Consider the following 27,943-nt stretch of genomic DNA (forward strand, 5'->3'; position numbering starts at 1 on the left):
AAAAGCAACCAACTGGCAGTTCAATTCCATCCTCATCTTTCTGTAGGAGTACAGCTCCAACTCATATGTCACTAGCATCGATGGCAAATTTAAAAGGTCTTGAAAAGTTTAATGTAGCTAAAACTCGTTTGGTGGTCAATATTGCTTTCAAATGGTTGAATGCCTCCTGGCAGCTTTCTGTTCACCGAAGCTTTGTGTTCTTCTTCAGCAAATCAGTTAACAGTGCCACTACACTGCTGAAGAATGGAACAAACATCCAATAGAATCCGCTGGGTCCAAAGAGTTGAAGCACCTCTTTCTTCGAGGTTGACGGTGGAAATTCCTCGATGGCCTTCATCTTTATGTTCCGTGGGGTCAACCTTCCATGACCAATGTTATGTCCCAAGAACCTCACCTCCGCTTTTGCGAATTCAGTTTTATTTAAGTTCATTACCAGTTTTGCTTCTTGTAGACGTTCAAAGAACTCTGAAAACTGTACCACATGATCTTTCCAGTACTTACATAGGATCACTACATCATCCAAGTAGACTGTACAATTTGTTAACCCAGCCAAACTCTGTTCATGAGTCTTTGGAATGTGGCAGATGCATTCTTCATTCTAAAGGGCATCACTTTTAACTGATGTAACCCCAAATAGGCTACAAACGCAGAAATTTCTTTCACCATCTCTGATAAAGTTACCTGCCAGTAAACATGCATTAAGTTCAACATGGTGATGTAAGTGGCTTGTCCGACTCTCTTGATACAATCCGCCAATCTCAGAATTGGATGTGAGGCCAATTTTGTTACGGCGTTGACCTTCCAATATTTCAAGCAGAATCAGTGAGTTTGGGAACTAAAACAATAGGCAAATGCCAGGCGCTCTGGCTTGGTTCAATGATGTCCTCATCGAGCATGGCCTCCACGTCCTTCTGGACCTGCCTGGCTTTAAAAGGATTCAGCCGAGAGAGTTGTTGTGTAATCGGAGCAGTATTCCATACATATACTTCATGTACAATAGCATTAGTCCTCCCTATCTGATTCTTAGATATGTCCTGATACTGCAATAACAAACCCTTCAACTGCATTCTATGCTCCTGAGACAGATAGGTTAGGAAACTATCCCACTCCTAAAGGACTTCATTTTTTTATCTATTTGAGGCACATCAAAATCCACATCATCTGCATTGGATTCCTCTCTCTGCAGGGCAGTAACTAATACCAGTTTCTCCAGTTCTCTCTAGTATAATGTGGTTTCAACATGTTCATATGATATACCCCATACCTTTTTTTTCTAATTGGCATCTTTACCTGATGGTTCACCTGACTCAACCTTTTCTCAATTTGATTGGGACCACTAAACCTGGCTTTGAAGGGATCTCCTATCACTGGTAAACAGTACCAACACATCATCCTCGCGAGAAAACATCCGAGTCTCAGAGCTTTTATCCGCCACATGCTTTATTCTATGCTGTGCCCTCTTTAGGTGCTGTTTAGTCTACTCTATTTAATCTCTTCCTCACCTCTGATACATAATCTAAGGGTGAGATCTCTGACATTGGTCCTGACATTTTTTCTTTAATTAATTTCAAAGGGCCTCTCACTTCATGTCCAAATATTAACTCGAAGAAAGTGAACTGAGTAGATTCATTTGGGGCACCTCTAATGGCGAACAATAAGAATGGGATACCCTTCTCTCAATCATTTGAGTAGTCCTGACAGTATGCTGTCAATATGGTCTTCAAGGTCTGCTGCCACCTTTCTAAAGCTTCCTGGGATTCACAATGATATGCATTGGATTTAAAGTGCTGCGTACTCAAGCTACCCATAACCTCCTTGAGAAAGTCTATAGCCTTAAAAATTGTCCCTAAACATAGAGACTAAACTGTAATGTTGAATTATAAAACATATTTGCTGCACACTAGAAAATAGACAGGCAGGGAGAGTAAGGCAATTAAGAACATTTGCCTTAACATCAGTGATTCTGTAAACAGGACACTGTGTGATAACATACACAGCCATTCCTTTGTGAAAGTAATAACAGTGTTTGATTCTGCCCTCGAAACGAAACGATGCATCAATTAATTTCTCTCCCGAATTATTGCCCTTCACTGATATCTTCGAGGAGAAAGTGAAGTCTGCAGATGCTGGAGATCAGAGCTGAAAATGTGTTGCTGGAAAAGCGCAGCAGGTCAGGCAGCATCCAAGGAGCAGGAGAATCGACGTTTCGGGCATAAGCCCTTCCTGAAGAAGGGCTTATGCCCGAAACGTCAAATCTCCTGTTCCTTGGATGCTGCCTGACCTGCTGCGCTTTCCAGCAACACATTTTCAGCTCTTCACTGATATCTATCTAGTTCAGAATATGCAGAGCTTTTGTTAACTTCTTGTACAAAGAAAGCCTGTACATGATAATCCAGCTTTGGTAAATTTTTGTATAAAGGAAGCCTGTTTGTGATAGTACAACAAAGTAGGCTGCCAGGGCTCTTGAAAGAAGAGCGATATCCTACTCTCCGGGGTTATTAGAAATTGGCTTATAGATATCAGTTACGTTATAACTGATGCTCTTAGTAAATGAAGGGGATGACTAAAATTAAACTAAACTGTAAGAGTTTTTTTTAATTTCAGACTACCAAACGTACAATCTCCAGGACGAACTTAGACAGGTTTACAGGTTGAATCCACAACAGATCCCTGGGCAGTCTCAAATCTGTACTGCATCATCCTTAAACAGCCTAGCAGTAACATTTGATCCTGGGCAGTCTCAAATCTGTACTGCATCATCCTTAAACAGCCTAGCAGTAACATTTGATCCTTGGTCCAACTGAATCTGAGTAACCCATACCATGTAAAAAAAGCTACTAACTCATCTACTATTCTTTTTGCCTTAATACTCTGTAATAGAATTGCTTCCAGAAATTTGGTAGACACCTCCATTATAGTTAACAAATACTGGTTTATACTTTTAGTTCTTGGGAAGGGACCTACACAATCAATTATAACCTGCGTGAAAGGTTCTTCAAAAGGGGAATTGACAACAAAAGGGCTGGTTTTATTACTGCCTGTGGCTTACCTCTCATTTGGCATGTATGACATATACGGCAAATGTTAACCACATCTTTGTGCATTCCAGGTCAATAAAATGGTTTTGTGCCTTAGCCTGAGACTTTCATATCCCTAGGTGACGTCCTACACATAGTTCATGTGCTATCTGTAACACCTCCAGCAACATGCTACTAGCAACACAATCTGGTGCGCTTCCGCCCATTTCCCCTCTGCACTCACCTGCCGTGGTCTCCATTTCCATTTTAGGATTCTATATTTATAATGATAACCTGCCGGAATATTCTCTGCAACCTTTTCGGAGTACGCATCCACATACATCTTTTATCATCTTGTCTTGCTGTTGCAAGTCCCTTAGCCTTACAGGAAGCAAATCTTAGCAGGACATATACACATAATGGTAAGGTCCTAGGGAGTGTTGCTGAACAAAGAGACCTTAGAGTGTAGGTTCATAGCTCCTTGAGAGTGGATTTGCAGATAAATAGGATAGTGAAGTAGGCATTTGGTATGCTTTTTCTTTATTGGTCATAGTATTGAGTACAGGAGTTGGGAGATCATGTTGGGGCTGTACTGGATATTGTTTAGGCCACTATTGCAATTCTGATCTCCATCCTATGAGAAAGATTTTGTGAAAGGGTTCAAAAAAAGATTAGCAAGGATGTTTCCGGGGTTGGAGGATTTGACTATAGAGAGGTTGAATAGGCTAGAGCTGTTTTCCCTGAAGCATTGGAGGCTGAGGGGTGACCTTATAGAGATTTATAAAATCATGAAGGACATGGATAGGATAAATAGACAAAGTCTTTTCCCTGGGGTGGGGGAGTCTAGAGCTAGAGGGCATAGGTTTAGGGTGAGAGGAGAAAAATATAAAAGAGACCTAAAGGGCAACGTTTTTTCACACAAAGGGTGGTATGTGTATGGAATGAGCTGCCGAGGAAGTGGTGGAGGCCGGTTCACTTACAATATTTAAATGGCATCTGGATGGGTATATGAATAGGAAGGGTTTGGAGGGATATGGGCAGGGTGCTGGCAGGTGGGACAAGATTGGGTTGGGATATCTGGTTGGCATGGACAATTTGGACCAAAAAGGTCTGTTTCCGTGCTGTACATCTCTATGACTTCTATCTGACCCTCTGCCTGTTCAGGTTTTTCCTGCACCATTGTGTCTGCGAACTGAACCTCAACTCCTTCATCTTTCTGTTTAGTTTTTGTGTCATGCTATGACTTATGATACTGGGATCTGGGTACTACATGCTCTGCGAAAATACCAGGATATTTCTGTTTTAACTCCTCAGTTACTTGCTCTTCCTTGGGCTTCTCCACAACAAGGGATGTTGCTCCCACCTTGGACCTTGCCAAATCATTCTCAAGAAAAACTGAACTCCTGGAACTACTCTCTGTCAATCACTCCCACTGTAACATCATCAGTCTTGAGTAAGCACTCCAACCTGATCTTACATAGGGGAAATGCTACATTTCTGCCCATCTATCCCACAAATTACCACACTCTCAGGCAACAGATCAGAAAAAGTGCACATTCACTCATTCCATACTATCAGCAACTGGTTAGATCCTGTATCTCTCAAAATTATAACTCCTTGTCCTTCTCCCCCTGTTCTGAGTCAATTTTACCCACAGAAGTATTTTTTTGTAGAGATCAAGTACTAACTCCATACCCAGCCACTAACCAGGCTGTGCACTCTCCTCCAGCTCCTTGGCTCTTCTTGGGGTCTCTTTATTACCTTGACCATCACTACTGGATTACCTTCTTTTACCATAGTGCCTTTCTTTAGCAACCAGCACTGTGACTTTACATGTCCCACTTTCTGACAGTGAAAACATCTTTTCCCTGTGCCCTTCTGAAACCATTGGCATTGTAATTTTCTGTGTCCCACTACAATTACAATGAAAGCATCTGAGGCCTTTCACCTTCTGTCCACCCTCTTGGGCTTCTTTAATCTGTGGTAAACTCTTCTCTACTCTTTCTTTCATAGTGTAGGATCTCCCCTTCTGCCAACGTCTATTCCTCACAGGATGAAATTCTGGCCAGAAGCTTGTCTTATGCACCAACACTTATTCATCTGCTAATTCTGCTGCCCTTCACACTTCTTGAACTTTCTGTTCCTCCACATGATTTCTTACCATCTCTCAAAGTGAGTTTTTAAACTGCTCCAGCAGAATAATCTCTTGTACAGCCTTAAAGGTCTTTTCTATTTTTAAAGTATGGACCCATCTATTAAAATGACTATGTTTAATTCTTACGAACTCAACACAAGTCTGACCTGATTCCTTCATGTTTCTGAACCGCTATCTGTATGCTTCTGGTACCAATTCAAAAGCACTTAAAATAGTCTCTTTAACCTCTTCTTAATTTCTTAATCCCTCATCCTACAGTGCAGCAAATACCTCACCTAGCTTTGCCTACCAGTTTAGTCTGAAGTGGCATTACCCATAAATCCTTGGGCCATTCCATCTGCCTAGCCAGTTTTTTAAATGAAATAAAAAAAAGGCTTCAACATCTTTCTCATCAAAATGTGACAGAGTTTTGAAATATTTGTTTAATTGGTCATAATATTGTCAAAATACCAAATTCAACCTAAATTGGAGTTTAGTATCTTGGGGCATAATTTCAATTGATTAGCCGAACGTGAATGTGTTTTTGCCAGCTGCAGGACCAAACATTACATTGTAAGTTCTCTAGCACACTGTATGCTTCTGTAAATGTTTGCAAGCTTTCAAATCTCTTAAAGGTACAGTACTCCTTACACCTTCATAACATTAAAGACAAAGAAAATTTGGGAAAAAATACTTGTGTTCACTAGAGCATTTGAAGCTGAAGGATGACCTGGTACAAGTACATAAAATTATGAAAGACATGGATGGGGTGGAAATGTCAAATACTAGCGAGCACAGGTTTAAAGTTCAAAGTTCAAAGTACAAAGCAAGTTTTTTTTAATAAGCAGAGGATGATAGGTGTCTGAAACATGTTGCCAGGGGAGATATTAGAAGCAAATACAATAGCAATGCTTAAGAGGCATTCAGACACAGGAACATGCAGGGAACTGAGGGATATGGATTATGTGCAGGCAGATAGGATTAGTTAAGAATGGCATCATGGTGAGCACAGACATAGTGAACTGTGCTGTAATGACCTATATTTACCTAGGATATATCACAGGCCAAAGGCAAGTTTTGGCAAGAACAGTGAAAGTGATGGCTCTGACAGAATTCTGTGTTTCAGAATCTAAATTTTAAAAATCAGATTCTTAGAAATTTGTGCATTTTACAAGAACTTTGTCTCAACTTCAGCACATTACTTGTATCTTTAACAGATTTATTAAGGAAACAGTCAAGTGTTATGGTCAGCAGAATCTTAAAATCCTTTCAGAGACTGAAGACAATTCAAATAAATGAACCAGTGTTGGCTGGTTTAAACAAACTTTCAAAAATAACAATTTATGCTGGTGCGTTGGGGTAAAGAGCATTCTTATAGAAAATGATGAGTAAGACATTAAGAAGCCATGGCCAATATCAAATGAAATGCTCCAGTGTGGAAAAAAGAAACTTCAATCCTGAAGCCTATATCCAGCTTGGTGACAATGAAACATTCGAGTATGAACATAATCCAATAGTGTTCATGGTAAAGTTTAAAACTCAAAATATAAAACTGTTCAAATGGAGTCTACTGATTCAACCATTTAATGTAAAGATCATTCACTTTGCTGGTAAAGACAAGATGGTTGCAGATACCCTCTCCTGAATGTAAGTTGACAAAACATGTTTAAGATTGAAAAGATGATAAATGTTTCTCCGAGTCTTGATATAAGGGGAGAGGAAGGATGAATGGAGCTAAGCCTCATATATCATATGATGTAATAATACATTTTTGAAATGGTGTTTCATCTCTCCTTAGGAGAGAGGCACCTAAAGACAAAATCTTCTAGCTTCATTTATTTTTGGAGTGGGGACTAAAAAAGGAAAACACCACCTTAAACCATGGAGACTATGCAAACAGATGGCTGCACTTTTAGACATTATGTTTGATCAAGCACATTGAGCAAAACTCACAGTGCAGTCTTTTCTTAATATAGTGAGAGTAAAACATACAGAACAAAGCCAATGGGTTCTAAAATCGGGGTCAATTTATTGACAACAACATTCGATCATCTTGTGATCATAGCTTGTGTCGGGCTAATGTAGCTGAAACATGGAACCTGCAAACATGAAGCAACAAAATGTTTTCTTTTTGTCTCTCTCTATTGCCAGTAACTCAATCATTGTTCTTTGAAAATCTCCTGCTAAAGAAGGAATAAAACACGTTCAGAGGCATTGAAAGGATGAATTCTCAGCATTGAAAGAAAGACTGAATATCTGTGTGCAAACAATCTTATGGTATTACCAAAGAATTAAAAAGAAGCAAAAGAAAAGCCATCGAATCTTGAGTCCAGTCTAGTGCTATTGAACTGTATGTTTGTTTTTCCTTTCATATCCGTGTCTTGCCCATCTTTGCATATCTGGCTATTTGTGAAGAGAGCAAGTGAAGGTGGTGCAAAATTGGAGAGTAAAATATTAGAAATTAATGTTCCTTTTTGCCACTGATCAAAGATATATTGTTCATAACAAATATTCATTTTCTTGTTAAATACAGAAGCCTGGTGGGTGTTTTTTTTTAATTGGCGTTCATCACTAAGTGATAGGGACTATGGATAGTTTGAGTAAAATTAACATTATGATGACTCCAGGAATAGTTGATTTGATTTCCAATGCACTATTTAAATTCTTAACTAGCAATATACTTCCTAACGTACACTGGTATGTACAATGGAGCTGCACCATCAATGTGCCTTGAGAGACATTTCCATTTGGTTCCTCTTCTCAGGTCCCAGATAAAGGGCAACTCCTGGTTGGCAACACTTTACCGGTACATAGCAGGGCTTTAAAAATGGTGCCAGTTCTGAGAATCCTGGGAGTTCCTGGAAGTTGCAAGCTCTTCTGCCTCTGGTGAAATTGAAGATAGAATTAGCAGGGCACCACAGAGGCATGATGCAAAGCTAATGAGGTGAGTTGCAGAAAATAGTGAGAAACCTCACAAGGGTACATGGATTGAAACCTGCATGAAACTCCTGAAACTGAAGCTTTGACAACTTCTGGTAAAATTCATCCCAGCCCCTGATATCCCAAAGCACATTGTGTGCATTTGTAATTTTACAGTAATGTTAAGAAAAATGAAATTTGAAGCATTCCTATTAGATTCAACTGCTAATACTCATAGTCCACGAATTGCTGCCTTATGTTGTGTGGCTGCTTTCAGATAACTTTTTCTAATTTATATAGGGGGTGTGGGTGTCAGTGGTTAGCATAGCATTTTTATTGCTCTTCTCTGAATGTCCTGTAAAAGAGGGGGAACACAATTATCACACGCAGGTTATTGGAAAGGAGAACATTTAGTCGCATGCTGGAATTTAGTCGTATACTAAAACCTCCCTGATACATTTGTAATTTTTAGAACCATTCTACTTTTCATTAAAGTTATTTTCAGAATGATCAAACTTTAAAGGTGCCTTATAAAGCAAAGGACAGTTGCATAGATCAAAAATGAAGAACCATGGACTCTGGGTTCAAAATCAGTGTTAAAAGCTAGATATGAGAAAGTGTAATTAGTTACCATTCATAATTTATCCAGTTAGTCAAAATGCATGCTCATAGAAAAATGTAACAGAAACTTTAGGAAGTAGAAATAAACAAATTCTCCAGGATCCGAGGGCTCGAGTGTGAGTTTCCACAAGGGGTGCATCCAAAGATTGTGAATGAATTAATCATAAATGTTCAAGATTTCCCAGATTCTGGAAGAACATCAGTGGATTTTCAAGGAATGGGAACATAGAGATCTGCGGGCTAGTTAGTCTGCCATCAGTCATCATGAAAATAACAGAATTTATGAGTAAGGATACACATTTGTAGAGGAGTTGTAGATGATTCAAAACTTGGAAATTTGGAAGCACTATGAAATGGAGGAGGGCGGCATACTCAAAAAGGATTCAAACGTGCTGGTGGAGTAGGCAAACAAGTTACAATTGAAGTTCAATGCAGAAGACTGAGAGATGATACATTTAAGTCACCAATATCCAGCATAATCGAAACACAAATGTTCTATTCTTATGTTGAAGTCACCTCACAATAAATTGCAATATTTTATTAGCATTCCTGGTCATTTGATGTACCTGATGCTACCTGCAATTCATGCACTAGGACAACGAGACCTCACCTTCCCTTATAGCTCTGCAATATCTTGCAATTTGGATAATTTACTTTATTCTTTCTGCAAAAATGGACAAGTTCACATTTTCTCACATTATTCTCCATTTGCCACATCTTTGCCTACTCACTGAACTGATCTATATCCCTTTGTCGACTCCTTATGTCCTCTTCACAACTCACTTTGCTATCTTTTGTCATCATTAAATTTAGCTTTGATATCTTTGATCCCTTCATTCAAATCCTTTACAGAAATTGTAAAGGATTTGAGACCCCAGCACCAATCCCTGTGGCAGACCCATTGTGATATCCTGTTAGACTGAAAAAGACCCATTTATTCTTAATCTCTGCTTCTTGTTAGCAAGCCAATCTTCTGTCCATGCCAACATGCCATTGCCTCCACCATGAGCTTTTATCTTCTACAATGATCTTTGTGTGGCATGTTATCAAATGCTTTCGAGAAATATACTTACAAAACATCCATTGGTTCCCTTTTATCCACAGCACAAGTTATTTCTTCTAAGGACTCCAATAAGTTTGGGGTGGCCTGGTGGCTCAGTGCTGCACTGCTGCCTCGCAGCGCCAGGGACCTGGGTTCGATTCCAGCATCAGGCAACTGCCGGTGTGGAGTATTCACATTCTCCCAGTGTCTTCATGAATGTCGTCCGGGTGATCCAAATACATGTAGGTCAGGTGGATTGGCTATGCTAAATTGCCCATAGTGATAGGTGCATTAGTAGGGAGTAGGGGAATGGGTCTGGGTGGGTTACTCTTTGGAGGATCCGCGTGGACTTGTTGGGCCTGTTTTTGCACAGTAGTGAATCTAATCTAATCAAAGTTAGTTATACACAATTTCCCTTTCACAAACCACATTGATTCTCCTGATTACCTGAGCTCACCTAAGTGCCTAGTAATAACATATTTAATAACAGCTCCTAACATTTTCTCTATAATTGATTTTAATCTAATTTGCTTGGGTAATTTCCTGCTCTTTGCCCCCTCCCTTTCTGAACAAAGGAGTTACATTAGTTATATTCCAATCTAAAGGAAGCTTCCCTTAATCCGATTTCTGGGAAATTAAAACCAATGCATCAACTAATTCAAAATAAAGCAAAGTATTGTGGATGTGCATCCAGCATTTCATTGGCTATTTGTTTTGAGACTCTGGGACAAAATGAATCAGGACCTAGAAACTTATCAATTCACCGTTTGAACAGTTTTATCAGTACTACTTCAATGGCTATTGCAACTTTGAGCTCCTCTCTCCTTTTCAATTCTTGATTTATTGCTATTTCCAGGATGTTACTTGCATCATCTCCAGTGAAGACTAATGCAAAATATATCTTTGCCATCTCTGTATCTTTCATTATTATGACTTCAGAATCATCTTCCAAAGAGCCAACATTTACATTGTTAATTTTTTTAAAACACCTGAACAAATGTTTCCTATCTGTTTTCATATTTTTGCCCAAGTTTCTCTCGTACTCAATTTTTTCCCTCCTTATTTATCGGTTTGTAAAGCTGTTTTTTTTATATATTCAGTTCAATCTTCTGACCTGCCACCTATGTTGGAGGAGTATATGTTGTTTCCTAATGTTTGAATATTCTCTTCAACATTTTTAGTTAACCATGAATGATAGATCTCCGAGAATTTTTCTTATTTGTTGCAATTTGTTAGATATCTCAGGTAGCAAGAGATAAGGGAAAGTAGAGTTGAACTGAATAGCCAATCAGTCCACCACTACTCTGTGAGGGTTTCAGGATCCAAGGTAGGGGTGAGTGCCTTGACATTTCCTGCTAATCTTTACACCACAGTTAGAAACAATGGCTTGGCCTCCCCACAAAGTCACTAAACACCATCCCCAATAAACCATGAGGTCTCCAACACCACTTGTAAAAGTTACACTTTATTGGACAAGGTGTAATTGAAAGGAAAAGAATACTTGCATTCATATAACACATCAATATTTATGAGAAGACAGATCACTTCAGAGTGCTAATTAAGTAACTTTAAAATGTAGTAACTGTAAGGCAGAGAAGTTGGGAGCAAATGTCTGTGCAGCAAGTTCCTATAAACAATGATATTGTGATGTTGGTTGAGGGATAATATTGGATCACTCAGAATATCTCTCCTCATTTTTAAAATAGTGATATGAGATCTTTTATGTTCAATTGAAAGGGCAGGTTAGGCTACCAATATATTAATATGAAAACTGCAGCACTCCCATATTACTGTGCTAAAATATCAGCTTAATACTCACCATCAAGACTGAAGTTGGATTTGAACACACAAATTTCTGACGCAGGAGCAAGGAAGCTGCTAACTGAACTACAACTGATATTTATTTTAATGGCACACATCTTCATGCTTACTGTTAAAACATCCTAAACTTTACCTAAAAACCTAGTTTTATATTTGTGCATTGTCAACTTTCTCTACAGTCATCAAGTAATTCCACACATTCTGAAAAATATAAACTATTCTTGTTTCTTCAAAAACAAGACTGTTTACTTTTACTTTAGCTTATATTTAGTCAGTAATAATGCTATATTTTGCTATGTGAAATTTAAAGTTGAAAGGGAAGGACCGCCAGAACTTTATGACCAGATTTCTTCAAGCTAAGAGATGACTGTCCTCATTCACCACTGACTCTGAGATACAGGAGATAAATCGCAGAAGGCAGCTGATTTGAAAGAAAACCTGACATTCATGCTGCTCAGAACCTGCAAGATGGACTCAGTAAAAGCTTGCTCAGTGTAAACTTTCTCCATTTGCATCTGAATGGTTTTACAAAGTTCCAACAACTTTTGCAGGATGTAGGTTTCTGTATTAAAGCAACCTTTCACTTCGAGGTGACAGGCATCTCATGTATTACATGTCAGCCTTAATTTCCACAAGCCCAGTTTCTGATATTCAAGTATGGACTACCCATCCCTCAGGCTTAAAATAGACAGCTGGGAGCTGAATTTCTCCACTTTGTTTTCAATTGGATGTATAATCTTCTCAATAATCAAACTAATCTGTTTTTGATTATATCCATATTCTTAGCACTTCTGGATTTGGATAATCTCTTGAACAGAAGCCATTATGAATCACTGGTTGATAATGACAAAGCACAACAAAATCCATACCTGCTGAAATACATCTGCTCCTTCATCATAGTCCACCACAGTGAAGAATAACTTATTAGAAAATGCAGATGAATATCGCCATGAGTTTGCCAGCACTTGGTACTCCTCATTCGCCTGTCTGTGGAAAATAAGTATAATAAATAAAAGTCAACTTACGTGACTGGGAAATGAATTTAATGTACTAATACTTACACTTCCTAACATTGAAATAATAACTCTAATTAACATTACTAAATGGGAGAGAAAATTATTTTTTATTTTAAAAATCACTACTATTGTAAGTTTGATTTATTCATGAGATATGAACTTTGCCAGTAAGATAACACTTACTGCCCATTCTTAATCACACACAAGGTGGTGGTAGTGACTTGCCTTTTTTTAAATAAATACAGTCCAAATAGGGTAGTTACATCTTCAGTGCTATAAAGGAAGGGAGATCCAGGCTTTCAATGTAGCAGCAGTGAAGAAATGGGTGATAGTCAGGATGATGTGTGACTTGAAAGTCATGTTATGTTGTATTGCAGTCAAAGGAGAGGTTGCTGCAATCTATTTTAGGTAGGTGCCAATATTGTAGTTGTGAAGCAGCTTGGATTGGATGTGGTTAGTTTGACACATTTTAGCAGTTCAACTGTAAAGTTGTCAGGACCATTGGCTTTGCTAGATCCAATGTACTCCGGCATTTTCTCACATCAAATGGAGTGAACCACAATGTTTATGCCAGTGATGGGTTGAGAATTCTAGTTGAAGGCAGTTGTAAATTTTTGCAGTCAGATGCTGATGTCTGTAATCACTGAGCATGGGAATACTCAAATCATTCTCCTCTTTAATCGTTTAATTGTTCACCAGCATTCTCAGCTGCAGTGGTTTGGTCTGATCCATTGGCTAAGCTTTGCCTGTAGTCTGTTGTTTCCAATGCTTCACACGTAGCCCTTTGTTATAATTTTACGAGGTTGTCACCTCATTTTTAGGTACTCCTCACTGCTCCTGGCATGTTCTTTTATTCTCCTCAATGAACATGGCTGATCTCCCAGTGTGATCACAAAGGTACAGTGAGCAATTTGGTGGGCCATGAGGTGAGAGATTGTGATGAAATAATGTTGTACTGCTGTTTATGGCCTACAGCATCTCTGGGTACTCAGCCTTGAATCGCCAGTTCAGTTATGAAACTATCTAGTTTTGTGTGATGAGGCACGCAGCATGATGGAGGATATCTGCAGTGTAAAGATAGGACTTTCTTTCCACAATGACTGTGCATGGTCACTGCTACTAGAACAGTCAAGTGCAGATGCTTTTATGACAGGTAGATTTGTGAATGCAAGGTCAAGTAACTTTTCATAATATTTGCTCTGTCTCTATTATAGCAGACGGAGACTGCAAGAACAATCCAGTTTTGACAACTACGTCCATCAAGACTTGGTCAGCACAATTAGGAATGACCAACCCAAATACTCCTGTTGATGGAGTTTGAAGTTCCACATCCAGAATAGATCTTGTGACCTTTCTGCCCTGCACACTCCATACGGAGAAATACTGATTCATCACATTAAGGAGGGCATAAAATGGTAAACAATAGGAGGGTTAATTGCTTACATTTGATCTAATGTCATAACACTTCCTGGGATCCAAAGTCAAGGTTAAGGACTGCCATGGCCACTACATACTGTATGCAGCTGTACCATCTTTGGAATATTACATAATTAAAAGTGTTGATGGAGGATTCTATGAAGATAACTATGTCACTCTGTTGCTTGACTAGCTCATGACAACATTCGTGTGCAGCTCTCTGCTGCTCCAAACGTTCGTGGATACTGACTGGCATACCAAAGCCCTGTGAATGTATTCAGTTCCAGTTTCTCCAGTCACTGCTGTGCATGACATTCCTGATGAAGGGCTTATGTCCAAAACATTGACTCTCCTGCTCCTCAGATGCTGTCCGACCTGCTGTGCTTCTTCCAACGCCACACTTTGAGACTACTGTGCGTGGACAATAGATGTCTGAACAGCCTCTAGAGAAATTAGAGGACAGGTGGAGTTGTGGGATACTTCTCCAAATTTTGCCAGAATTCTCCATGTATTAGTGAGGAAGACTTTCCATGGTTGTGTACAATTCTGGGAATGCCTTTGTCATGTACAGTGTCTATATGACATTTACTACTCACCACAATAAAAGCTATTGGCTGAAATGTCAGGTTTTTAGTTAAAGAGGAATGGAGAGTGAGTTTCATGGCATCTAATCTGCAATGGCCTGGGACAATTTCTCTCGCACAATTTTCCAACTTTCACCACACTAATTATGCAACTGATCTTTGGGCATGACTCTCAAAGAACCACAAAGCACAAGTGCTCACTACTGACAAGAGTATGCAGTTTCCACAATCTGGCACCATATTTCAACGAGTAAAAAATGAGGTCTGCAGATGCTGGAGATCACAGCTGCAAATGTGTTGCTAGTCAAAGCACAGCAGGCCAGGCAGCATCTCAGGAATAGAGAATTCGACGTTTCGAGCATAAGCCCTGATGAAGGGCTTATGCTCGAAACGTCGAATTCTCTATTCCTGAGATGCTGCCTGGCCTGCTGTGCTTTGACCAGCAACACATTTGCAACCATATTTCAACTTCAACTCATACTACCTCAGACTGTGCAAACCAGGAATAACCTTTCAATCTGCTCTACTCCAACCCTGTGTATGCCTCAGCGAAAAGACACACTAGTTCCTCATTTCTAGGGCAGTAATCTGAAGTGGCTTGATGGGCTGAGTGGTGGAAACAAGGGCAGTTTAATTCCTTGCTGACTGCAAAAAGTGACCAGGCCAACAGGCCAACCTAGCCTGGACACAAATCGCAGAGTGGGTCAGTGCTGTGTACTAAGTAAAAAGAACCAGGCAGCAAGAAGGTCACTGATCTTCTACAATCCACAAGTCTCAACGTGGAGACCTTTCTTTCTGCTAGTCACACACAAAGGTTCAGCATTCTCTCTCTAAGTCTGCCACTGCTCAAACACCTCATCAGGGCAGGTGGACTGTAACTATCAATACTGCATGCACCATATCCACACAAGGGCTCTCACCTTCCTCATCCTCAAACTATTAACCCTTCTTGCCTTCTATTCTAATTCATTGAAGACACATCACTATCTCTCCTGTCCATGCATGGCAATTAACTGCACTTGTATTCACTTCTATTGCAAATATTGTAATCCTTATAACTTTTCTTCAACAAGGTAATTACAACTCAGTTTAACATTGTTGGTAAGGAAGCTTCTAGAAAGAATGATTCAGGATAGAATTAGTAGTTACAAAGAAAAAAATAGGTTGATTAAGAAGAATCATCATGGATTTCTAAAAGGGAAATTTAACTAAATTGCCAGAATGTTTTTCAAGTGGTAACAAATGGTTCAATGAGGGTAGGGTACCATGGACTTCTAAAAGATATTTTATACAATAGCACACAATGGGATTGTGAAGAAAGTTATACATTATTGAATAAGATAATGATCAGCAGAAAAAAAGAATACAAAATTGGCTGAGTGATTGGAAACAGAATAAAAAGAAAAGTGACCAATAAGTATATCTTGGATCTGGAGATTACTTTGTTGTGGAACTCTTCAGGAGTTGACAATGGGATCCTTGTTTTTTCCCTGTATGATCTCAATCTTGATGTGCAGGGTGCACTTTCAAAGTTTACTCATAATTAGAAACTTGTAAAAACTGTAAACTGGAGAAAACACTGTTGAACTCTAAACAGACACAGACAGGTTGTAGGAGGCTGAGAGACAGTAGATGGGGTCAATGCAGAAAAGTGTGAGATAATGCATTTTGTCTTAGGCGTTATTAACAAGGGCATATATAAGAGTATAAGAGCAAGCAGCCATGTCCAATATGCTTAGACTTTTGTTAGACCATAGCAGGAACATTGTATACAGTTCTGGGCACAACATTATAAGAAAGATGGAAATTACATTGAAATGGACACAGAGTGATTTACAAGAGAGGCTCCAGGGAAGATAAATATTCAGTTACGAAGATAGTTTGGAGTAGTTGTGACTGTTCTCCCTTGAAGAAAAGAAGGCCAAGAGAAGATATGATAGAGATTTTCAAATCAGGAGGACAGCAGATAGAGTAGATTGAAGAAACTGTTCCAGTTTATAAAAAGAGCAAGAACCAGAGGGTTATAAATAATTTGCAAATGAAACAAATGCAAGATGAGAAAAAAACCTTTTCACACAGTAAGTCATGAGGGTGTGGAGCACATTGCTTGGAGGTCTAGCATTCAGGTTCAACTGAAGCATTCACGAGAACACTGGACAATCAGTTTGGAAGAACTAATGTGCAAGGGTGTGAGGAAATAGGAGATTAGCAGGAGGTAATTATACTAATTTGAAGAGCCGGTTCAGACACAATAGACAGAATTGCCTCTGTGGTGAATACCTCATTCCTGAAGAAGGGCTTATGCCCGAAACGTCGAATCTCCTGTTCCTTGAATGCTGCCTGACCTGCTGCGCTTTTCCAGCAACACATTTTCGGCTCTGTGGTGAATATAACAAGGTCGGTCATGTGGACCCCGGAATGAGTTCCCTTATTAGGGATGTTAATCTGGTCCAATTAGGGAGCCCTAGCAGACAGATATAAACAGGTCTGTCAGACATTCTGTTCATTCTGACAGATGGCTCTGAAGAAGCTGGATCTGTATCAAATACATTCCATGTGTAAACTAAGGGTGACTTGGTGATGGGATATTGGTCTCTGTGGAGCTATTTCTGCCTTCTTCTGGTCTGCAATAATTTTGAGATCCTGAGAGGGCAATCTGAGGGGGTGGGGTAAATGAAATTGGTGGTGGGGCTTTTGGTTAAAGTTCAATGGCAATTGAACAAGCATACACTAAATGTAATGGCAGACAGCTTTTGGATGCACCCATAGCTTGTAGGTCTGTACCTCAATTTCCTGAAGGCAGAAAGTTTCAAGAATGAGGTACAAACAATCTTTAACCAATCTAGCATGTCAGGAAAATTGTATGCTTAAAGTTACTAATTCAAACCAGCAAAGTTCTACAATACACACTCTTACACACAGCAGAACATTAACTAGTTCTAATGATAATCATGATTTGGAGATGTCAGTGTTGGACTGGGATGTACAAAGTTAAAAATCACAAAACACCAGGCTTAATTGGAAGCACATTAGCTTTCGGAACGCCGCTCCTTCATGAGATGATAGTGGAGGACACAATTCTAAGGCACAGAATTTATAGCAAAAATTTACAGTGTGATGTAACTGAAATTATATATTGAAAAATACCTTGATTGTCTGTTGAGTCTTCCATCTGTTTGAATACCATGATAGTTTCACTTCTTTCATGTGTAAATCACAAAACCTTTTTTTTAAAAGTTGCATTTTCATGTAAGCTGTAACAATAGGTGATAGCTAGACAATATGTTGAAGGTGTTAGCCCCATGTTCCCTCTCTATGCCATGATGCTTAGATTAATTCTAATCTAAAAAGTGAGATAACATAGTTTTACATGAATTCATGCAGATTTTAAGCAAAGTACAATGTAACCTGCAAGTACAAATTCACCCCACAAAATATATGTGTGCATGTGGGTCTTTGTCTGTGTGTGTATGTCTGTCTGTCTGGGTTGGGGGTTAAGAGTGTGAGAGAGAGTGTATATATGCTTGTAGTGAGTGTAGAGTGTCTTAAGTCTGTGAAGGGTGCATGTGTGAGTGCGAGTGTGTGCGCACGTGCCTGGTGTGGGGGTTTGTGAATGTCTCTGAGAGAGTGTGTATATGTGTGTGCATGAGTGTAGAGTGGTCTAAGTCTCTGAGAGGATGCCTGAGAAAGTGTGGGAGTGTGCGTGTGAGTGTCTGTGTATATGTGTGTCCGTGTGTATATGTGTATAGGAGTACCTGTGTGTGCGGGTGTGCATAGGAGTATCAGTAGTGTGACATGAATCCAAGGTCCCGGTTGAGGCCCTCCCGAACTTAGCTATCAGCCTCTGCTCGGTCACTTTTCGCTGCTGCCTGTTCCGAAGTCCGCCTTGGAGGATGGTCACCCGAAGGTCCGAGGTCGAATGTCCTGGACCACTGAAGTGTTCCCCAACTGGGAGGGAACACTCCTTTCTGTTGATTGTTGTGTGGTGCCCATTCATTCGTTGACGTAGCCTTTGCTCGGTTTCCCCAATGTACCATGCCTCAGGTCATCCTTGCCTGCAATGTATAAGATAGATAATGTTGGCTGAGTCACATGAGTACCAGCCACATACAAAGTGGGAGGTGTCCCCTCGTGTAATAGTGATATCTATGTCCACACTCTGACACGTCTTGCAGCATCCACCATGACAGGGTTGTATGGAGTTGTCCTGAGAGCCGGACAGCTTGCTATGAACAATGATCGGTTTGAGATTTGGCGGTTGTTTAAAGACAAGTAGTGGAGGTGTGGGCAAGGTCTTGGCGAGGTGCTCATCCTCATTGATAACGTGTTGCAGGTCACGAAGAACATGGCGTAGTTTTTCAGCTTCTGGGAAGTACTGAACAACGAAGTGTACTCTGTCGGTTGCAGCACGTGTCTACCTCCTGAGGTGGTTATTACGGTTCCTTGCTGTGGTACATCGGAACTGGCGGTCGATGAGTTGGGCATCGTACCCTGTTCTTGTGAGGGCATCCCTGAGTACTTCCAGGTGCCCATCACATTCCTCCTCATCTGAGCAGATCTGGTGTACACGTAGGGCTTGTCCATAGGGGATGGCTGTTCTAATATTTTTGGGTGGAAGCTGGAGAAGTGCAACAATGTGAGGTTGTCTGTGGGTTTGCGGTAGAATGTGGTGCTGAGGTGTCCATCCTTGATGGAGATGCATGTGTCCAAGAATGAGACAATTAGTCGAAAGTGGTCCATGGTGAGTTTGATGGTGGGATGAAACTTGATATCACTGTGTAGTTTTATCAGTGACTCCTCGCCATGGGTCCAGAGGAAGAAAATGTCGTCAATGTACCTGGTGTACAGTGGTGGTTGGAGATCCTGCATAGAGAAGAAGTCTTGTTCGAACTTGTGCATGAAGATGTTGGCATATTTTGGTGCAAATTTGGTCCCCATGGCTGTTCCATGTGTCCGGATGAAGAACTGGTTGTCAAAGGTGAAGACGTTGTGACCGAGGATAAAGCAAATGAGTTGTAGGATGGTGTTTGGAGATTGGCTGTTGTTGTTGTTGAGTACTGAGGCTGTTTCAGTGATGCCATCCTTGTGGGGGATGCTGATGTAGAGTGCTGAAACATCCATTGTGAAGAGGAATGTTTCCGGTTTGACTGGTCCATGGAGTTTTTGTTAGAAATCCGTAGTGTCGCGACAGAAGCTGGGGATCCCCTGTACAATAGGTTTCAAGATGCCTTCACCATAGCCAGAGAGATTCTCACACAGTGTCCCATTGTCCAATACGATAGGATGTCCTGGTGTGTTGGCTTTGTGTACTTTTGGAAGGCAGTAGAAGTCGTCTACACAAGAAGTACATGGCATGAGGGTGTGTAGGGAACACTGAAGGGCTGGATCCAAAGTCCTGATCCATGTGTTTAATTCACGGGTGTCTTCTTTGGTCGGATCAGCTGGTAGCTGCTTGTAGTGTTCCTGGTTGTTCAATTGTCATTACATTTCCTTGCACTAATCTGTTCTATTCTGAATGACAATGGCTCCTCCTTTATCTACTGGTTTGATGACAATGTTGTGATTGGTTTTGAGAGCCTGGATGGCGTTGCGTTGTGAACGGGTGATGTTTTGCTCGACCTTGTGGGTACAGCTGGTGAATCTGGCATTTATGTATTTCCTGATAGTTTGAGCATACATGTCAAGCCCAGGCCAGCAGCCCTCCGATGGGGTCCAAGTTGACACCTTTGGTCGCTCCTCTACAGATCCATGTGATGACTGTTCCAGTTCATCAGTGGGCCTGTTCAGATCACTGCCGGCACATTGAAAGAATACCCGGAGTCTCATTCATCTGATGAACTCCTCCATGTCTGCTACAAGAACCAACGTGTCCATTTTGGTGATGGGGCAGAAGTTGAGACCCCTGCTCAGGACTTCAATCTGTTCCGGTCGAAGGGTGTGGTCCAATTAGTTAATCATAGACTTCCCCGCAGCGATAACGTCGTCTACTGTGGTGCCAGCGTGGGATTTGCTATTACTGGTGAGAATGCCAAGTTTCTCCAGTTTTTTGTTCTTGGTTTGCATGTATGTGGTGTAGTTTTGTCACCTTGTCTGCTTGGCAATGTCACGTAATTGTACTGCTGTATCCTGAGTGCAGGCGGAGAGTGTGGATTCCACCTTAAGTTGGTGCACGAGATGATTGAGGAGTTTACGAGAGGTGCGGTGGCAAAGTTTCAGTTACATCACACTGTAAATTTTTGCTCTAAATTCTGTGCCTCAGAATTGTGTCCTCCACTATCATCTGATGAAGGAGCAGCGCTCCGAAAGCTAGTGTGCTTCCAATTAAATCTGTTGGACTATAACCTGGTGTTGTGTGATTTTTAACTCTAATGATAATGTGCAGAACAGGTTTGATTTTTCTCAGGCTCATTGAGCCTGATGTTTCATCTCATATTGCCTGATGAAGCTGGTAATTTCATTGCTGAACAGCGTCTGTGGTATTTTTGGCCTGCCAAGTGATTCATTTGCAGGTCATTGGCATTGATTCAATCTCTTTGTGCAGTGAGAACTAGCCAAGGCATTTCACAATAATCAGGGGACTTACCCGGGTACGCCACCTGCTAACTAATGAATAGGAATCCAATGCTATTTTTTTGGCTAATGTTATGAGGGCAAGTTTTAAAAGATGTAACGCTACAACATACTTTCAAATTTGCTTAATTGGTTGTAAATAGTTAACATTCCTGAAGGTATCAAAAATATAGTACTGCAAGCAAAGCATCAACATATTAGGAATATTTAGTAGGTCAGGCTGCATCTATGGACAAAGGAATATAGTAGTCATACAGTTCGAACCATCCATCTGCCTGATCTACTCAGGAGATCTGGCATGCTTCTACTTCTGTTCTTGCTCATATGGTGTGTCAAACTTGAAGATGAATGACATTTTCTAAAAGAACATAATGAAAGAAAGACAAAAGTAATTTCAGCAAACTTAGTTTCAACCAGCAGTTCTGAATCAGCACTCTCAATATAAACCAGCAAAACTTATATGCCTGAAATACCAGAGGTTTACTGAACCATCATGATCTCCATGATATTCAACTACTCTATTGAGGGCAATTGTGAGGAGGCTCTCTACCAACAAGTCTTATTTAAGGCAAAGTTACATTATTATTTAAGTGATTTATACTGTAATTAAAGTATAACAGTGTTGTGTACACCCCTGCATTTTTTTTTACATTGATTTATATGGATCCCTTGATGGGAACATTTGATGAATCCATAGGTGCTTGTTAATACTAAGTTTGCTGTATACTGATTTTATGCTTTCCTCAACCTCAGGGCATTCTAAAGTGTGTTTCAACCAGTGAAATATTTACTGAAATATAGGTGCTAATATTTATAAGGATGTGAGCAGGCACACAGGAGACCTCAAATAGTCAAAAAATGTGATAAAGTAGTGGAATTAAATGAATGATTTATTATCACATATATTGTGAGAGATGAACAGAGAAAAGTTTGTCTCCACAATCCGGCTCCATTTTGAGGTAGCAAAAGAACAAAAAGAACACTTAAATAGAGTTCAGCTTCATCAGCCAGTATCCCAAATACAGCTCCAGGACTTCTGCAAGGTCCCCACTCTGGGCCTACATTAGCCAGAAGGCCCTGCTCTGGCCATCGACACCGCCACAGCCAATGACTTGCACCCAATGCCAAAACAGTTCATGTTCTGGGCCAATTGCAGTCACAAGTCCCCACTCTGTCATCGCTGCAGCCTAAGCCCCACTGCCATTGTAATGTGCCTACGAAGTCAGGAGTCATCACCAACACCGCTCTGGCTTCTCTGCGATGTCAGGAAGATGAAGGGAAGATGAAGAAAAGAAAAAGCAAAAGAAAAAGATGAAATGGAGAGAGAGAGAGGGAGAGAGAAAGAATGTGGCTGGCCTGAACAGATGGACTCAGCCTGAACACTACCCACTGTGCAGTGCTGCCATCTTGAAAGTTAAAAGTATAAGAGGTGATCTCATTGGAATATGCAGCATTCCAAAGGGGCTTGACAGAGTAAATGCTGAGATGATTCATCTCCCCCACCATGGGAGCAACTAGGACAGGAACCTTGATCAGTCAGAAATCAACTGTTACAGGGAAAGGGTAGGAAAGTGGAAGTGAAAAATGTTATGATCCTACTGACTGGCATCAAAATGCATGTCCTGCTGATCACTAATTGTAGAGACTCCTTTAAATAATGCTGTGGACTCTTTTTTTGTTTAAAAGATATGGGAAACACGGGCTGGGCCAGCATTTATTGCCCATCCTAATTGCGTACAGACCAGGTTAAGAGTCAACCAAATTATTGAAAATTTGGAGTCACATATCAGCCAGACCAGATAAGAATGGCAGATTTCTTTTCCTGAAGGACATCTGTGAATCAGATAGGTTTTCCCTCCTCTTCCTTCCACCACCATTTCCCCACCCATCCAACCATCCACAAAAGTTTCATGGTCATTACCAGACTTAATTCCAGATATTCATCTGCCATGATGGGTTTCAAAGCTGGGTTTCAGGAACCTTACCTGGGTCTCAGGGTTAAGAGTATAGTGATAATACCAGTAGGCCATTGCCTCTCATTACTCTGTCAACACTGGACCTCATCAGCTTTGATTGACCCAAAGGAGATACCTGCCTCCCCTTCCTCACAGGAGAACCAGCAAAATAAACTCTCAGCATAGGCTGTGTCACATTGCAGGTTTTGCCTGACGGGGGGAAGCTGACTCTGAACTCATCCCCACCTCCACTACCCCCAACATCCCTGTTTCCCTATCCATCTTCACATTTTAGTATCCTGCATCAATAGAGGCACAGAAATATATGAACACAAGAAATGCTTGATTCGATTATTTTTGTCACGTACTGAGATCAGTGAAAAGTATTGTTTTATGTGCTCAACAAATCATACCTTACCTAGAACAGAATGCAGTATATAGTGTTACAGCTACAGAAAGGTGCTGAGAAAGATTAACGCTAATAATCCATTTGTAAGTCTGAAAACTGCAGGAAAGATGCTGTTCTTTAATTTATGGTATGTGTTTTCAAATTTTTGTATTTTCTGTCCAATGGAAGAGGTGGAAGAGAGAATAATCAGGGTTGCAGGGGTCCTTGATTATGTTGATTGCTTTTATAATAAACACAATTCCATTCCTTCACTGAAGAAAATCTCCTACTCGCTTCATACAGCACGGAAACAGACCCTTCGGTCCAACCAGTCCATACTGACCATAACCCCAAAATAAACTAGTCCCATTTGCCTATGCTTGGCCCATAGTCCCCCAATATTTTTTACTCATGCACTTATGCAGATGTCTTTTAAACATTGTAACTGTCCATGCATCCACCACTTCCTCTGGAAGTTTATTAAACATATGAACTGCTTTCTGTATAAAAGAATTGCCTGTCATCTTCAATAAATCTTTCTTCTCTCATTGTAAAATTGTGCCTTTTAGTCTTGAAATCTTCTATTCTTGGGAAAATACACCTACATTTATCTTATCAATTCCCCTCATTATTCTATAAACCTCTATAAGGTCACCCCTCAACCTCCTACGTTCTATTGACAGACATCACAGCCTAACAAGCCTTTCCCCATAAGTCAAGTCCTCCATTCCCGGCAACATCCTGGTAAATCTCTTCTGAAACTTCTCCAGCTTAATAATATCCTTCCTATAACAGGGCAACCAAAACTGTACACGGCACTCCAGCACAGACTTCACCCACATCGTGTACAACCTGCACATAATGCCCCAACTCCTGTACTGAAAACTCCAAGCAATGAAGACAAACATGCTAAATGGTAAACTTCACAAACACCTTCCACCACCCTTACCTCAAGTTCACCTGGACCATTTTGGACAGCTCCCTCCCCTTTTTGACTCTAATCTTCAGTATCTGTAGTCCTCACTTTCTCCTGTTTACATAAAGCACAATTTGAGATTTCAAAGAACATGGTAAAATATAATCCTAGCTATCCTAACTTCATATCACAGTATTTAACCACCAGAATTCCTTTATCTATCACATCCTTAGGTTTGACTTAACTATTTCTTTCGATACCCAGTCTTGAAAATATCATAGTCTCGTCCTTGAATTTTGACATAACTGAGCTTAGACTTTCTCAGCTTTGAACAACCACTTCAGGCAGCTAATTAAACATTTCTGCTCTGGAACTTTCAAATTAAAACCCTTACACTGAGATAACCTATTTCTTTAGTGCCAAATTGGCTCCTTTTATCACAAGAAACCTTATTTTTAATCTAAATTCAAACAGGACTTCTGTAAATTTAGAACAAAAGCTTTCTAAACTTTGTTTTATGTCCTTCAACAAAAACAAAAACAAAAACAAAATTCTTCTAACCGAAAGCAAGTTAATACTTCACAATATTTTCTCTTTTCACTTGTAGAGGTTCCTTCAAATAATGCTGTGGATGCTTTTTTTTTCAAAAATTTGATTACAAGATGTGAGGAACACGAGCTGGGCCAGCATTGACTGCGCATCCTAATTGCACACAGAACAGTTTAAGAGTCAACCTCATTACTGAGAGTTTGGAGTCACATATTGGCCAGACCAGATAAGAATGGCAGATTTCCTTCCCTGAAGGATATCCGTGAATCAGATAGGCTTTTCTCACCCCAACCATCCTCAAAAGTTTCATGGTCATTACCAGATATTGAGATCGCTCAATAAATCCCTATCATCATCCCAAAGACTCTCTCTCATGCGGGCTTAATCAAAATCATGGCTCCACAAATATAGGGAAGTTAACTATTAACTTGCTCATATACACAGGCCAAAACACAGATGTCACTAGGTTAAAATTTAAACTAAAATAAATGATAAGTATTCGAGTTCAGGAGAAAGTGAGGAGTGCAGATATTGGAGATCAGAGTTCAAAAGTATGGTGCTAGAAAAGCACAGCCGGTCAGGCAGCACTCGAGGAGAAGGAAAGTTGACATTTTGAGCATAAGCTCTTCATCAGGTTCTTCAATATGCCTGATGAAGAGCTTAAGCTTGAAACGTTGATTCTCCTGCTCCTCTAATGCTGCCTGACTGGCTGTACTTCTCCTTCACTACAACTTTTGACAGTATTCAATTCACTCAATTAATCCGGAAAGGAGATTAGAGACAGTTGGTTGCCTTTTCCTCACATTCACAGTGGTTAGCACAACCACTCCAACAATTGCCGCTGAGAAATAGGCAGATATGGAAAGGTCATAAAGTTTACTTCCTCTTGTCTGGGGAGAGTGCAACTGACTATGAGTCATAAAAATGAGCCATGTTAGTGCAGATCCATTAGTGTCAAAGGTTTATTGGCAAATGTTTCATGCTCAGAAAATGACCAGACATACCTGGAATTTAAATGGCTTAAATAATTTTGACCAGTGGTTATGGGAACTTAAAATTGAGACCACCTCCAAGAATCCTAGCTCTGCATGATGTCAATGCAGGAGAGGCCTTCCTTATAAGTCAATATCCCAACTAGCTGGGCCCAGAAAAACTTGCTTAGGTTCAGGAGGAGATTAATGACATGATGGAATCATACATTAATAGAATCTAGAAGTATCAGCTGGAGTTGCCCAGTTGTGCTTGTATCCAAGTCTGATGGCTCCATAAGGCCCTGCATCCACTACCAAAAAGGTAATGTGGGACCAAAGGCAGATTCTACCCAATATCCAGTCTGAAAGATTGCATAAACAGAGCAGAAAAAGCCACCTTCATTATAGAGATAGATCTACTCAAATGTAACTGGCAGGGTTACTTCACTGTCCATGTGGTGGAAATCGCTGCCTTCAGAATTCCGCATAGGTATACCAGTATCAAATCATGCAATTCAAACTCTGAAATGTCCCAGCCAATTTCTAAGGCTGGTGAATGAGAAGTGGTACCTAATTTTGCAGTTACCTTGACAGTTCCACTGAAAGCTCGAGCCAAACTTAGGTTCAGTTGCTACACGACTAACAGACTCACTCAGGAAAAAAGCAGAGGTATATGGGCTGAAATATGCTAAACTGCTTTTGAAAGCTGAAAAGAATTTTAACAAATAAGCTTTCACTGTAGCTATATATGAAAATTATATTAGGATATGAACTGTTCTCCTTTAGAAATATAGAGACAAATCGCATGCTTCTCCAAAAATAACTTAATAAACAACAGAGATGATACTCCACATTACAGAACTGACTGCTGACACCCCATCCAGAATGGAAAGGAACCTGGTTAGAATGACAAACATAATTGACCAAGACTAGAGTCATGCTTGAGTGTACAGATGAATCAATCTATTATTTTATGTTTGTTTTTATTTCATTTCACTCCTTTGTAATGAAATGAGTATGGAGATCATGTCATTCATCTTGTGAGGGAAATGTCATGGAATGGATCAGAATCTCAAAGTATTTATAAAATGTTTTGAGTTTTATTTCCCAATTGTGTTGCTTTAATAGGAGAGCAGAAAAGCTGCACATTTAAATTCAGGTTATTGTCTCAAAAAGAGCTTGTGAAACTTCAAAAAGCACATATGTCAGTTGTCAGGAAAGCTTAAAACAGGGAGAAGTTTAGCAAGAACAGACAATGATGGAACAGACTGTCATTATTCATGTGGTAGAAAGCCACTGCTTGCGGACATTTCTGCTTCACCTTCTAAGAACTCTGAGCACTGAAGTTAAAAGGTCAGTTTAAACTACTGAAGTGGACTAGTGGGACTGAATACTCTCATGTGCGTCAATCAGGGTGTGAGCATTAACATGTTGGGAGCATCACAGTTGAAGAATTATCTTTTAGTTACCTCTGTGTTACAGGTAAACACCATCTCTAAATCTGAATATTGCAAACGAGTTAAGAAGGAAATGCAACAAAAAGAACTCTCATCCTGAATACTGGAAATCAATCATAGGTGAAAGGCATCAGAATGACAGAATCTCAACCAATCTGTAAAACTCAGTTCTGTAAAGTAAACTGCTTACCTATTAATGTGAGCACCACCAGCTACCTCCACTGCAATGGAGGTACCAATACCCTCTCTTCACATACAATTCTGTGATTGATCTGTACATTTATTTTATTTTAACTTTTTGACTACTCTCCTTATTTCTAATTATTCTGTACGTATGTTTTGTTAGCATTTCTTCTTGCACATAGTAATTAATAAATTCACTCTTTTTGCTCAAACCAGACTTGTAACAAAATTCTCACTATAAACAAACAGGGTAAGTATCGTTTCCATTTGCACCTTATGGCAGGAAGTGCTCTGGAAACAATTTAAAAACAAACTATCAATTGTCAACCACCATCATTCAATTATTTATGCTTGGGATTTTTCCTGGAATAAAAAGGGTTTTAC

The 27,943-nt window shown here is 40.0% G+C and overlaps 1 protein-coding gene across 1 annotated transcript in view; it reads right to left on the reverse strand.

Annotated features, from left to right (window-relative positions):
• tusc3 (tumor suppressor candidate 3) overlaps positions 1–27,943 on the reverse strand; it is a 404,131-nt gene that overhangs the window by 266,456 nt on the left and 109,732 nt on the right. Inside the window, exon 3 of the mRNA XM_060830630.1 lies at positions 12,424–12,541. Within this exon, the coding sequence (XP_060686613.1) occupies positions 12,424–12,541 (118 nt within the window). The remainder of the gene's footprint in view (positions 1–12,423; positions 12,542–27,943) is intronic.

Source organism: Hemiscyllium ocellatum, chromosome 1, assembly GCF_020745735.1.
Source record: "Hemiscyllium ocellatum isolate sHemOce1 chromosome 1, sHemOce1.pat.X.cur, whole genome shotgun sequence".
In the NCBI taxonomy this organism is placed as follows: Eukaryota; Metazoa; Chordata; class Chondrichthyes; order Orectolobiformes; family Hemiscylliidae; genus Hemiscyllium; species Hemiscyllium ocellatum.